We start from the raw sequence: 15,446 nt of genomic DNA on the forward strand, positions 1-15,446 counted from the left end.
CTGCGGTCATCATTTCGCCACCATCGAATGTGCAGTTTGGTCTTGTGCAGCAGAAACACCGCACGCATTTTGTACGTATTGCTTTCGTTCTGCGATTTTTCGGCAAAATAATACAATTATCATATTATAACAATGCCATTGTAATATTAAAATATTATAATTGTACACGCGCTGCATCAGTGAATCGTCTTCGTCTCTTCGTATTAATAATAATGTACAGCTAGTTGGTTCGATGAACGGCTAAGTGCGCGTCACACAGCGTCCGTTCATTGTTATAAATCATAGGCAGTTATATTGTCGTCGATTCGTTCGCGTCCACACTCATTTTTCTGGAATGATGTCATCCGCCTCAATAAAATCTTACGTTACATCTGGTAAGCCGTGATTGTTTTATTTATTTATCATAATGGTACACCGTACGTACACCACATTATACCAGAAACATGATCAGGCGTGGATCCAGCCTACATTAACGGGAGGGCGGACTATAAATTTCTATACATATTAACTACTTACCTACTGTTAAACACGAGCATATATATATATATATATATACATATACATACATGTTATAATACTTAATGCAATTATTTCTTATTAATTATGACGAATACTTTTTTTCATAAGTTGAATTGAATGTTTTTATTGAATTATTTACAACTTAAAATTACCCTTTTATTGTCAAATACATTTTTTTAAATCTCACGATAAAATATTATAATAAACAAATTTCAATATTAAAACATGTAGTAGTTATAAATCATATAACAAAGTCCAATCTTCTGTTTACACAAGATAACTAATAGCGCAATGCGTGAAAACAATTTATAAAATTCGTAGGAAAAAACTATCAACTATTTTATTATAAACCATACTGTATACCTGTTACATATATATATTATACAAAAATTTTTATTTTGACACTGCTAATGTGTGTTTTCAATGGGTGCGTTGTCGGTTGTTATTAAAAATAAGAATATACCTACATACATATAAAATAAAAATCATTTAGTAAGCGATATTTTTAATTTTTATTGCCCATTAAAATAAAAAAAAACATACAAATGGATAATAGGAATGCGTTCAAGTTAAATATACGTAGGTAAATAATGTGTTTTTAATAATCAGTTACATTAGTATTATCTATTATAAATAATAATGATATTATAATTGATTTTTAAAAACACACAGTATGTAAATTATTTTTTGATTGTTTAAATTATGGTGTTCTAAAAATTGTTGTCAGCCAATTACTTATATGTACAAATTAAGTAAAAATCACACCATCCGACATGCTGTATCTAAATAATACACATCACGCACGATATTTTCTTCATACAATTAAAATAATTATTTGACATTTAAGTTATAAAAATACATTTCTAAAATGGTTATATATATAATACATACATATTTATATGTTCGTATTATTTACCCGTGATATCAAACATTGATTCAGGATTGTTTTATAGGAATGATTAAAAATAAAAATACACAAAATAGCAAAGATAAATTATATTATACTCTGTAATTTCAATTTTTAAGTTAAATATTAATTTGCTTGAATTTATATAGTGCAATAAATTTCTAGGTGAGAAAGAAGTAATACTTTAAGGAACTATGCACAAAATAAATACGTACCAAATAACCTTACTCTTTAGTTACATATTAATACATAGTAATGAAATATACTGTGAATAGTTAAAATTACTATTAAACTCTACTAATAAGTAATGCAAATTATAATAATACCTAAGAACTTTTACAAAGTTTACTGCACTGTCTGTTACTATGAGAGTAGTTTTGTAGTGTTAATTATTATTATTTATTTTCATTTGAAATTAAATTGTATACATTCATTTAATTTATACAAATATTTAATATTTATACATATTAAAATATAACATTAAATACGTAAATGAATGAACCCTTCTGATGTTAAACATCGGTATGATGGCCACTCATCTGAGTGAATGACGGAACCACCTTACCTTTTAATAATGTGTAAAAGAGTATCCTTGTCACGGCGTTCTACGTAAAAATACCTACTGTCATTTCCATGCTTGAGACCGAAAACCCACGGTCCATTAACCCTGGCACCATGGTTGTGGTTGTTTTGGACCTGTGCCCTTCATCCGTATTTTCTGGTGGCTTATCTCCACCTAACATGCGACCACGGTTATATTTTCGACTACCAGCGAAGCGGGCTTCGTCTATTTGAATGGGGTTTGCGTGTGTGCCAAGCATTTTTGTTTTTTTTTCTTAATTACAGCAGTGCACACTTCACGACACAAGTTATACCAATCGGTGATCGTTTTGTTGGATCTTCCAACAAGTTCAGCCGCCTGAATGAGAGGTGTTTCGATGACAAACATAAACACTATTTCAATAATCTCGTCGAGTGTTAGATTACATGTAACTCTGCTATTGATGTCCGTAAAGTGAAAAAAGGCATTTCTTTGGCGAACTGAACGATAAGTTTGACGACCTTTTTTTTGGCACCTGAATATAGGCACAAATTCACTATTACGGTTCTTCCGTCATTTTTCATACATCTCTGTACAACACTTATAGCAAGGGTCAATATTATTCACATCTTTTAAAAGTTGGTGTTCTCGTAAGAATGTAGTGCACGCTTGCTCTAAACTTGCAACACGAATATAAAAATCTTTGAGAAGCATGACGGAACTATCTAACAAAAACAAAAGAATGACGGAAATAGACGAAAATAAAGACAGACAAGGACTACGTGAGTTGTCGAAATCGGAAAGCTCACTAAACTATTATCGACTATCGGAGACTATCTATTATATATTATATAGGTAAGGTACATAGGTAATGATAATTACTCGGGCCGCAACTAACCTATACCTAAAATATTATCGGACCCACAGCCTCTAGGTAATGAGTAGATCACAGGTAGAGCACACGTATGCGGTAGATCGCACGCTACACAAGCACCAAAATAATAATAATAGTAGAACCATGCGTCCCCAATTTGAGCATTGATATTCTTTTATGTCATGATATAAAATTAGTTAAAATATAATAAACTAATAAGTTATTAGTAATAAATATTACAAATATTTTGTAATAGATGAATATTTTTTATAAGTACATTATTTAAAATCAGTGTTTAATGGTTATATTTAAATTTAAATTAATATTACATACGTATTTTGAGCTCTACTTTTGTTAATAAATTTATCAATTGTTTTAAATTTAGAAACAATGATTACCATACTACTGTTGTTGGCTATGCTACACACCGGTTTGACGGCCATCGCTGGATACGAAGAAGTGGAAAACAAATTCCTTACAAAATTAGGTGAAATTTATATAATACATTAATTACTGCGATAACTAATCCAAAAATGATAAAATGAATATAATTTTGTTAATTTTTGTTTTATTATAAAGGTTTAAACCAAAGACCTGTGGTAGAGAAAAATTTGAAGATACCATCTGCCACAATGGAGCTGTATAATTCTATGGCAAATGCAATGACAACACATTTTCCTCTTCCTGGTTTGCACACAACTTCCGCTAACACTGCTAAGACATATTACAATAAAGGTAATAGTGTATTTATGTATAGATACCTACATTTTATATATTTATACAAATTATAAATTGCTTATCTATATAATATAATGCAAATAAATTATAATTTATGCTTTAAATCTTTGAATTTTTTATTAAAATATTATAGGTTAATCATTAATGAATACTAGTATAAATTTGATGAATAGTGAGTACCTTTAATGATTATTAAATAATATTTTTATAGGATCAGCTCCATTAAATGCTAAATCTAAAAAATATAGGCTACAGTTCGATATAGACTTTATACCAGAAAAAGAACAGATTAAAGCTGCTGAAGTTCGTTTTACTATGTTATACGATAAAGTTCTACAAAATGAAGAATTTATTCATGTAATTATGCATGATATAATCCAGCCTGGCACGAAGGGCCTTTCAAAACCTGTTCTCAGGTAATTATAAGTAATTAATATTATTATATTTATATTATTTGATAATCGCTAAATTCATAAAATATTTACTCATAGAATAATCGATTCGAAATCAATCAATATGTCAAATGTTTCAAAGTCAGAAAGTTTTGATGTAACGCCTTTTGTAGAAAGACTGTCGATGAATAAGTTTAAAGAGAACCATGGATTGCTAGTACAATGCGTTACATCTGATAGTCAGAGACATTTGCTCAACGTGTTTGATATTGTGTCACCTGAAAAGACTTTGCTACTTGTCTACACCGACGACGGAAAAAGTAATAATAATGTTATTTTAACTATAGAGCTAACTTATTAATATTTTTATATAGATAAGTAAATAAAAAATAAACTCGTGAGATGTGATGGGTTTTTCCAAGCGCTAAAGTTTCTAAATGCTTTTAAACGCAATTTTTTATTCGAATTTATTTTTAACTTGCTATACAACCATTGTCTCGGCAGTCGCCAATATATTAAGGTCCATTTTATCTACAAATTATTTTATTTTTTTCTTATTATTTAATCACTACTCATTAGAACTTAGTCTTCATTGTTGGTAACTGTAATTTTTCAAATTTTGTATGACGAAGTAATAAGAACTAATTTATATTTTATTAGTGCCTCCCTGGCCTCTGCTCTATCATTTTTAAATAAATATAAAAAAATACACCCCTGCATGGTTATTACGATTGAATCGAATACAATATTATGTAGACATATACACGAAATATAATATTATTGTTGTTACGTTATAATTTTAATTGTTATTATGATCCAATGTGATAATAGTAATATGACGTCATTGAATGTTTGTGCAGGTGAGAAGAGCACGTTGGAACAAATGATGCGACGCAGCAAACGGTCGGCCGTCCAACCGGGTGGGCCGCTTAAGAAGACGAAAAAGAAGATCTGCCAGCGGTATTCGATGTACGTGGACTTCAAGGAGGTCGGATTCAACGATTGGATTAGGGCGCCGCCGGGGTACGATGCGTTCTACTGCCACGGGAAGTGTGCGTTTCCGTTGGCCAGTCACATCAACGCGTCCAATCACGCGGTCATGCAGACGCTGATGAACTCCTACAACCCGGCGCTGGTTCCTCTGTCGTGCTGCGTACCGACCAAGCAGAGTTCGCAAACGTTGCTCTACGTGGACGCCGATGGAAAGTTGGTGGTGAAAAACTATCCGGACATGTCCGTGGACGAGTGCGGGTGTAGATGAGGCCATCGCATACACATTATGTCACGACTACACGCGTCCTATTCAACGATATCGTTGACACTGTATATATCAATGGTTCACGTTTTTTGTATATTATATTTCCGGCTATTTATTTAATTCAAACATTAACGCACACCTAACCTTTACGGCATTGTTTACTTTATCGTCTTATTCTGTAATTTGGCGTGTTCATTCCGAAAACCATTATAACAGCATTTGTTTTGGATATTACTTTGTTAGCTTTTATTTTTTAACGATTAATTATTATTTATACATAACACATATACAACATACATGTGTCATTGCATAATATAATAGATAATGAAATTAAGATTGTGTAATAATATTTAATAAAGTTTATATAATATTGTATATTACATAATTGAGAAAATTTTATCTTATAAATGTTATTTAGACTTGTAAGTTAGATAAAAATATGCATTAGGAACCCATGAAATATTCATTTATAGCATTTATTGTATAAAATATCTTTCAAAAAAAATAATTATAGGGGTTCATAAAAACTACAGGTTTGGTTAAGTACCTACAATGGCGGATTTAACGGTCGTTTAGTCGGCTCTTGCCGACGGAGCTCGCTCCTAACTTGTGTACTGAGGTCAATCTAAATTATACAGTTGATTTTAAATTTTGACAAAAAGCTAGGGTACCTATGTGTATTATCAAAATCACTATTACCTGACTGTTCTGATTCTGTGTCATGATTTGAATACTCAGATTCTGTATCCGTTTCTGAGTTCAGATCACTGATGTTTGTATCTTCATCTTTTTGCAACCATTCTATTACTTTATTTGTAATTTTATCGTTGTTCATTATTACAGTAAACAAGTACATAGAAAACGATATCATAAATTGACACTTGACACTAAAACTAATGATATTTGTTTGAAAATGTTAATTTGAATTTTACACACATACAAAAAACACCACGTAATCACTCGCGTGTTAGATTATTACTAACAACTCGGGTGTCGTGATCACTCGCTGGTTAGATTATTACAAACAATTTGCTTACCGTCAACAATAAACTGAAAATAATTGATAAATAATGTTATCTTATCTTCTATTATGATGTTATTAGTTCTATAATTATATAGATAAAGCATTTATGGAAGGACGACTATTTATCATTAAATCAATTATTGTTATTCTAAAAATAGGTTGAATGTTAGATTTTTTCTAACAGTGTGAGTTATCGCGGGTTAATGATAAATAAAACGAAACAAATCAAGCTATAAAATTGTACGAAATCAAATAATTACTATTACTTTTTCTTGAACTGTGATCTAACGCAGCTATAGTTGTTCCGACCAATCCCAGCTAACATAACTACTTGCGCTTCGTACGAGCCATAGTCTGTAATCATTTCGACGTCTACGGAGACATCTTGGACACGGGTCCAAGATTATGTTTTTAAATTCAGTAGCCATTGCTAAAACGTCTTTTTTCAATTTTGGATGACCGTATTATTTACCGGTAGAACAGTCCATCTGTATACATGGATTTGATAAACATATATTTACTAAAATACATAATAGGTATATATATTATATTATAAATGTATGTAAAGAACTGTATATTACGCGTAAGCATCGTATAATATCAAATATCTTACACCAAAAAGACCTTCATTGTTATACAATTTATCTGCTATTGTTTTATTATGCATAATCATTTCTGGTCCAGATATGTGTATATTGAATGCCATTTTTGCAAACGTTCAAAAAGCTTACGAGTACCTGTACGAATATTTAAAAAACCTACATATTTATTGACTAACTGATTGCTTAAAGGATCTTTAACGACTGGTTCTCTGACCCCGTGACTTGACCGGTCGTGAGTCGCGTTCTCGCGAACTTAAATAAGCGATAACGACCGCGACAATGTTTTTATATTAAAAATAAAAACATATTTTATAAGTTTTTAATAACTCGAAATTTTTCCCCTTAAACTTTGAGTTACCAAGAATCACTGTACATGTTATTACTAATCAGTAATCATATTATATATTTAAAAGTTTAAATTTACTTTTCTCCAGTTTCTAATATGTACTATTATTAACTATTAACATTTATTATGAGTATTATTTGAGAAATGATAGCAATTAAAACAGAAAACTGCATAATTTTTTTTACTATACTCAATCCAACCGAATTTAAAATAGAAATTTGACGAAAATGCTCTCTTTTTAACGCCAAATTTGGTTAATGGATATACAGTAAAACTCGCTTAAGACGCTTTTTAGAACGTCTTAAACGGGAAAGCGTTTTATGCGAGAATGAAAAAAAAGTAAGTGATTGAAATATGGAGTTAATTGTTTTTATTATTGAAATTAATATAAAAAAAAAATTACAATTGAGTATTTTATTATTGTTTATTAAATCAAAAAACAATAACATTTCTATTTTTATTTGCTTACGTTTCTTACAAACCGTTTCAGTAAAAAAGTTTTCCATTTTGTTAAAAGACTACCCAACATTTATTCAGCATTTTCTACAGAAGATAATACTTTTCGAATTTCTGATAGATGTTGCAAATCAGCAGTAATTGTAAGAGTAGATACTGGATTATCCGGTCAACAAAAGAGCGTTTTATCCGATGCGATAGAGAAAAACCGAGCGTCATAACGGGTGGTTTTTACATTGACTAAGTATTGGGAATGTCTAGGTACCGATGGAAAACAGCGTCTTAAGCAAGTTATACTGTATCTATATTTAATTTAACAATGACTTCTTAGTTTTCTATTTCAATTTTATTTGGATCTAATTATATAGTCTATAATTGTTAATAATATTTTTTTAATATAATTTTAATGGGACTTGCACGCAATACTGATTGTTTTGGGCCAATGTCTTTTGTTCCCAAATCTTCTGGAAAAATCGGCATGCCAGTGTTATGACTTTTGTCACTACCGATTTTTATAACTGGTGTGAGGGAACTAACTGAAGCCAAAAATGTTTCAGGTTTACTTGAATGTGGTAATGACTAAAATTGTAAAAAGTACCTCAATCTATATAATATACGCATACTGTATACTCTAAATAGGCTTAGCCTAAAAGTTGTAGGAACATATAAGGAACATACCTCAAGCTCCCTGTCTGTATTCAACGGTTTTTTTGTTGAAATATGAAAAAAAATACTTAATGTTTTTTAAATTATAATTTGAATAAATATTGCGTACAATAATATTATAAATATGATTTTTATATAAACATTTTGTAGAGAAAAAAAAACAATAAAATTATATTCTCTTGATTTTTTTCTAAGTAAGCATTTCAAGTACAAATTATTCTTACAAAATTGAAAATCACAAGTAGTTACATATTGTTTTGTAGTTTAAAAATCTTGAACTTTTATAGTCTCGAAAATTTAAAACGAATAATACAATAATAAATTATATGTTTATATTTGTATCTATTATAATATACTAATATACAATAAGCCCTTGTTTAACGCGTTCAAGTTCTTAGAAAACTCGTTAACCGGAAACATGTTAAGTGAAACACTTTTTATACATGCTTTATTATAATGTGTTCCTGCAGATATATAACTGTATTTGTTCGCACACACAGTCGCGAAGATAACGCACACCACTGCCCTCCCGCCCACCTTATATTATCTCATTGTTTTTATCCAATTAATATGATAAATATCATTATTATTATTATTATTATTTTTCTATTATATAATTACTATACCATATTATTATTATTATTATTGTAATTAATATTAGTACTTTTCTATTATATAATTATTATTTGTATTATTATATGCGTTTTTCGGCGATTACACTTTCGCGGTTTCGGGTTTCTGTCACAGAACACGGGACCGACGACCCGCAGTTAGTCACAGAACACGAGACCGGCCGTTGTAATCGCCGAAAAACTAGCATATAAAAGGCCGCACGACCGATCATCGGTATCCAGTCCTTCACCTGAGCTGTAGTAAGACCCACCCGGGCAGACTTGCGCATCTCAGGTGAAAGATTTTCCCTCCCCGAACCTATCGGACGGTATTGATATTGGTCAATGGTGCAATAGTCAGAGTATTCCGGCATTGTACTGATCGATATCTCTGTCGCAGTTCATGGGGCAATAGTCTGAGTATTCTGGCATTGCACCGACTGTCATACCGTTCGTTAGGTTCTTCGTCCCCGTCGTGCGGTACCTTTGTCGTTCGTTCTATTGTTTTCGCGTCGCATACGTGCATTTTAATATTAAATTAATCTGTATCAAATATATAACTTCCTTCCGTAACAAACTATAGATTTCTATATTCATCCGTTATCCTACATAAAATTGGTCCTTCGAGCCAGATGAAAAGAAAACAAACCGTGACCACGTCATATTTTCCATCATCTTCAATCATCTCATGTGCGTAATCTCATCTTACCCTCTACAATGGTACCTCCCGCATCAATTGGTTACGTAGAAGCTGACGCACGGGTCATCCGTGATACCGACCGAATTACCTCATTCATTGTCGCCGCAGGTGAATACAAGGCTGATATTCAAAATGCCGGCAAACGTTCAAAAGTTGACAACATGCTGCGAGACGTGAACGACATCCGTGCAAAAGTCGAAGAGGATATCCAGTACATGGAACGAGCTGTAAATCAAGGCATTGCGCCGATAGATGTCACTGATACAAAGGACAGTTGGGCACTCTCTGCTGCATTCGACAATCTCTATTACGAGCTCACCGCCTTTTCTGATGTACATAACTTTACGCTGGGACGAGTCCATGATCAATCAGTCGCTCCGAACATGGGCCCAAATAATAGCATGGCAAATCTGTCTCACTATTAACTACCAAAACGCATGTTCCCTACGTTCTCTGGTTCAATTACGGAATGGCAAGGATTTGACGATCTTTTCAACTCAATTATGTCCCACATGGCAGACCTTCCGGACGTAGAGAAATTTGAATTTCTAAAGACATCTCTCGAAGGTGAAGCGTTATCACTTGTTGTCCACCTTCCATTGACCGCCGCCAACTATTCCAGTGCATGGAGCTTATTACGTGCCCGATATGGGAACAATAGGGATTTGGCCAGAGTCCATCTTGAAGCTCTTTTAGTTCCACATTCTGTGCTATCTAACGATGCCGGTTCTATAAAATCTCTCATCCAGTCAATTCTCGAACATACAGCAGCTTTGGACAACCTGGATCTAACCACCCGGCTATGGAGTCCAATCTTGATCCACATTTTCGAAAAATATTTGGATTATGACCTTCGTGCTCGGTGGGAAATGATTCTTGGTGAACGGCACCAACCACAAATTTCCGAATTCGTTGAGTTTTTGCGCTCTCACGTGCCGTCCGCTGAAGCTCGGTCAGGACTTTATTCTGCAGTGATTCAAGGTTCTGTTGGTCGATTCCAACCCTCTGCAAATTCGAAATCCGACCATCGTCAGCGTCCTATATCCTCGTCAAAAGCACTGGTTGCAACCACTAACCAGTCTCCCGCTCCGTCAAAACCTTGTCCATTATGTACACAGGTCCATTCGATACGCCAGTGCCAAATTTTCATAAACCAAAGCCCAACAGAACGGTTCGAAACCATGAAGAAATTTCAACTCTGCATTAACTGTTTGGGCGCTGGACACTCTACGGCAGCATGTCCATCAAAACACACTTGCCACTCGTGTCATAAAAAACACCACACATTGTTGCACTTTCCAACCAGCCCACCCGTCATCGCAGGTATTCAGTCGCCAACATCAATGTTTGTTGCCACAAATAAATCTCAGACCATACTACTATCTACGTTACTCATCAGTGTCGTGTCAGTGAACAACCAGAAACACACGTTTCGAGCCCTATTAGATACCGGCGTGCAGGTTAGCTTTATTACCAAGAAAAGTGCAGATCGCCTAGCGTTACCTATACGTCGTTGTTCAACACAAATAAGTGCCTTCTCGGGTGCATCGGTCAACGCGGTGTCGGGCGCAATTACGATCAGCATGTCACCAGTAGACAATTCAGAACCGTCTATTCCTCTTGATGTTTACATTGTAGCAAAAATAACGGAACCCTTAACTCAAACTTCATTCACATTCACCGCGTTGCCTCATTTGAACAAATTGAATCTAGCGGATCCAACATTTAATATTCAAGGTCCAATTGACATTCTGTTGGGCGCCGATGTCGCCCCATCTATCCTCACCGGAAACCGTGTTGCCAGACTTCAGTTACACCCAACAGCCTTCAGCACTGTTTTCGGATGGGTTCTGATGGGACCAGTCACACCAAGTACAACTACTGAAGTTACGTCAATGCTCGTCACCACTGAGACATCACTCGAACAGTCTCTAAGTAAATTTTGGGAAATGGAAGAACCCCCTCACACGGAACACCTGAGTCCCGATGAAGTGTAAGCTGAAGCAATATTTACTTCGTCCGTCAAGCGTCTAGTATCTGGGCGATTCAGCGTTGCACTACCATTCAAACAACCACATCCAATATTGGGAGATTCCAAAGGTATGGCACTTAAGCGATTTCATTATTTAGAGCACCGATTATCACGTGAGGAAGGGCTCTCACAACAATACAAAGATTTTATGAGAGACTACCTCACAAGTCAACATATGGAAGTCATTCCCACAAACCAAAAAATAACTCCATACCGTTACTACATACCACATCACTGCATCTTACGCCCAGACAGTCTTACAACAAAACTCAGGGTAGTTTTCGATGCATCTGCTACCACTACCGTTGGACGATCATTGAACAGCAGCTTATATACGGGTCGTAAGCTCCAACAAGATCTACCACAGATTTTGATCCGAGCACGTGTTCACAAAATATTGTTCACAGCAGATATCAAACAAATGTACCGGCAGATCGAAATCCACCCCGAACATAGAGATTATTTAAGAATTCTATGGTGTTTCAACCGCGACCAGCCAATCGAAGAATATCGTTTATGCACCGTCACTTACAGGACATCTTGTGCACCGTATCAGGCATTACGCACATTACACCATCTAGCGGAAATCGAAAAAACTACATATCCAATGGCTGCTGATATACTCATGCATGATACCTTCGTGGACGACATACTTACAGGGGCCAACACTCCAGAGGCGGCTCTTGATCGTCAGAAACAAGTGATATTCCTATGCAACCGAGGCCACTTTAAACTTAGGAAATGGGCCAGCAACTCATCCATAATTCTCCAATCTGTGCCTGTCAGCGATCGCTCCATGTCTCCTGACGTACTATTCCACGATGATTTGGACGCGAGGCTCAAAATCCTCGGCATGCGATGGAACCCCAAACAGGACCAGTTTACTTATACGGTTCAGCGTCCCCATGTCAAGACTACAAAACGCTCGATGTTATCGGATCTAGCTCACATATTCGATCCACTCGGACTTCTCGCACCAATCACCTTTTTGGCAAAACACCTCATGCAGTTACTGTGAACGTCTGGGATCGGCTGGGACGATCCAATCCCTGACTCAGTGCTCAAACAGTGGCAGCGGTACCAGCTTGAACTCCAATGTATCCAGCACTTGAAGATCCCACGCAGAATCACCATGGACGGAGATGTTAAATATGAACTCCACGACAGACAGCTCCGAGAAAGGCTATGCAGCAGCTGTATATCTGCGTTGTGACTATGGGGAGGCAGTTCAATGCCATCTTATAACTGCAAAAACCAAGGTATCGCCTCTCAAGCGAGTGACAATCCCACGTCTAGAGTTGTGTGGGGCAGTATTAGCCGCTCAACTGTTACATCACGTCCACGAAGTCTACCAGCCTCTACTCTCCATCTCTGCGATGCACGCCTGGACAGACTCAAATACCACCCTCGCGTGGATAAAATCCTCCCCACACAAATGGGCTACGTTCGTTGCAAACAGAACCAGCCAGCTTCAGAGTCTCACACCACCATCATTATGGCGATACGTCCCGACAGGTGATAACCCAGTTGACTGTGCCTCGCGTGGACTCTACCCGAACGAGCTACACCATCCAATGTGGTGGAGCGGACCCGCCTTCTTGGTCCAGGATGACAGCGCTTGGCCACCAATGTCTACGCCTGATATGCTTGGTCCTATAATCAGCGAGGCACGGCCTATCACTCTACTATCAACCTCGGAAACAAGCATCTTCGATCAGCTGTTCCTTCGCCACTCGTCATTGAAGAAGATCATCCGTATAATTGCATACTGTATACGATTTTTTACGGACATTAACCCACTAGCTGTCAACCCATCACCTTCTGAACAACTTCACGCACTTGAAATTATCATTATCGCAGTGCAGAAGCAATCTTTTTCCGATGAACACAGTTATCTTAGAGATCAAAATCATCAAAGTCAAAGCAAACTGCGTGCTTTAAATCCTTTTCTTGATGATCATGGTATTATCCGAGTTGGAGGTCGACTGATTCACGCGGACATTCCGTACGAACAGAAACATCCGATCCTTCTGCCTCGGTCACATCGACTCACTGACCTGATCATCGATGACTACCATCAGCATCACAAACATCCTGGAGCCACAACATTACAAACCATCATACAACAACAATACTGGATTGTAGCAAGTCGCCAGATCATTCGATCTCGACTCCGTACCTGTATTTCCTGTTACCGACTCCGTCCTCGTGGACTTCAACCATTGATAGGAAACCTACCGAAATTCAGACTACAACAAGTAAAACCTTTTTTAGTCACAGGAGTTGATTATGCTGGTCCTATATCGTTAAGAACGTCAACAACCCGCAGAACTGTATCATGCCAGGCATACATCTGTCTGTTCGTTTGTATGACCACAAAGGCGCTACATCTAGAACTCGCTTCAGACTTATCCACAGAAACATTCCTTATGGCTCTATGTCGATTCATTTCACGCAGGGGCCCGATTCAGGAAATCCACAGCGACTGTGGCACCAACTTTGTGGGTGCTGCCAATTTGTTCCGGACAGTCGACGAATTTCCGCAGTCTGCAGAGTACCAAGACAAATGCCGTGATTACCTCACTGCACGAAACTTCACTTGGCACTTCAACCCACCATCTGCCCCCCACTTTGGAGGCCTGTGGGAGGCTGGAGTAAAATCAGTCAAAACATTACTCTATCGACGCTTGATCTCCAACGACTCAAATATGAAGAATTGACAACGTTGTTAACTCGGATCGAATCAACATTGAATTCCCGTCCGTTGGGCGCTCTGAGTCCCGATCCAAATAACTTTGAGGTTCTCACACCCAGTCATTTCTTGACACTCATGCCCAGCACAGCCACTGTTGACCCAGACCTCAGCTCAATTCCAATGTCCCGATACCAGCGCTGGAGACTTATCAAGGACCTACATCACCATTTCTGGAACCGTTGGCAGACGGACTTCTTACAGACCCTGCAACGGTGAACCAAATGGTCAACACACCAAGAAAACCTCAAGGTGGACAAATTAGTCCTTATCCGTGAACCCACCGCACCGCTGCATTGGAAACTGGGCCGGGTAGTTCAACTGCATCCTGGGTTAGACGGAATTGTTCGAGTAGCCACGGTGCAGACACAGAATGGGCTTTTCAAACGTCCAACAGTTAAACTCTGTCCTTTGCCAATATGTTGAATGCCGAAAGCATTCAAAGGGGGCAGCATGTTCACATACACAGTCGCGAAGATAACGCACACCACTGCCCTCCCGCCCACCTTATATTATCTCATTGTTTTTATCCAATTAATATGATAAATATTATTATTATTATTTTTCTATTATATAATTATTATTTGTATTATTATATGCGTTTTTCGGCGATTACACTTTCGCAGTTTCGGGTTTCTGTCACAGAACACGGGACCGACGACCCGCAGTTAGTCACAGAACACGAGACCGGCCGTTGTAATCGCCGAAAAACTAGCATATAAAAGGCCGCACGACCGATCATCGGTATCCAGTCCTTCACCTGAGCTGTAGTAAGACCCACCCGGGCAGACTTGCGCATCTCAGGTGAAAGATTTTCCCTCCCCGAACCTATCGGACGGTATTGATATTGGTCAATGGTGCAATAGTCAGAGTATTCCGGCATTGTACTGATCGATATCTCTGTCGCAGTTCATGGGGCAATAGTCTGAGTATTCTGGCATTGCACCGACTGTCATACCGTTCGTTAGGTTCTTCGTCCCCGTCGTGCGGTACCTTTGTCGTTCGTTCTATTGTTTTCGAGTCGCATA

The 15,446-nt window shown here is 36.7% G+C and overlaps 3 protein-coding genes across 3 annotated transcripts; all 3 read left to right on the forward strand.

Moving 5' to 3' along the window:
• The first annotated feature begins 282 nt into the window (after positions 1-282).
• On the forward strand, positions 283-5,478 carry LOC113557330 (protein decapentaplegic-like). Its single transcript, XM_026962792.1, has 6 exons — positions 283-374; positions 3,227-3,328; positions 3,421-3,576; positions 3,791-3,995; positions 4,071-4,291; positions 4,832-5,478. The coding sequence occupies exons 1-6, from the start codon at positions 335-337 to the stop codon at positions 5,230-5,232; spliced, it is 1,125 nt and encodes a 374-aa protein (XP_026818593.1). The 5' UTR covers positions 283-334; the 3' UTR covers positions 5,233-5,478.
• A 6,258-nt stretch (positions 5,479-11,736) lies between these two features.
• LOC113555986 lies at positions 11,737-12,684 on the forward strand. Its single transcript, XM_026960651.1, has one exon. It carries the CDS (start codon positions 11,737-11,739, stop codon positions 12,682-12,684), a length of 948 nt encoding a protein of 315 aa, XP_026816452.1.
• Positions 12,685-12,817: 133 nt separating this feature from the next.
• LOC113555987 lies at positions 12,818-14,637 on the forward strand. The gene is given in 2 exon segments (XM_026960652.1): positions 12,818-14,348; positions 14,351-14,637. Coding segments are annotated over 2 exon segments (1,818 nt in total).
• The last annotated feature ends 809 nt before the right edge of the window (positions 14,638-15,446 follow it).

Source organism: Rhopalosiphum maidis, chromosome 3 (genome assembly GCF_003676215.2).
Source record: "Rhopalosiphum maidis isolate BTI-1 chromosome 3, ASM367621v3, whole genome shotgun sequence".
Taxonomy (NCBI): domain Eukaryota; kingdom Metazoa; phylum Arthropoda; class Insecta; order Hemiptera; family Aphididae; genus Rhopalosiphum; species Rhopalosiphum maidis.

Coding starts and splice junctions, on each gene's coding strand:
- LOC113555986 (XM_026960651.1), top strand. CDS start 11,737: ATGGCACTTAAGCGATTTCATTATTTAGAGCACCGATTATCACGTGAG.
- LOC113557330 (XM_026962792.1), top strand. CDS start 335: ATGATGTCATCCGCCTCAATAAAATCTTACGTTACATCTG. Junction 375..3,226: donor AAAATCTTACGTTACATCTG/GTAAGCCGTGAT, acceptor TTTTAAATTTAG/AAACAATGATTACCATACTA. Junction 3,996..4,070: donor CTTTCAAAACCTGTTCTCAG/GTAATTATAAGT, acceptor ATTTACTCATAG/AATAATCGATTCGAAATCAA.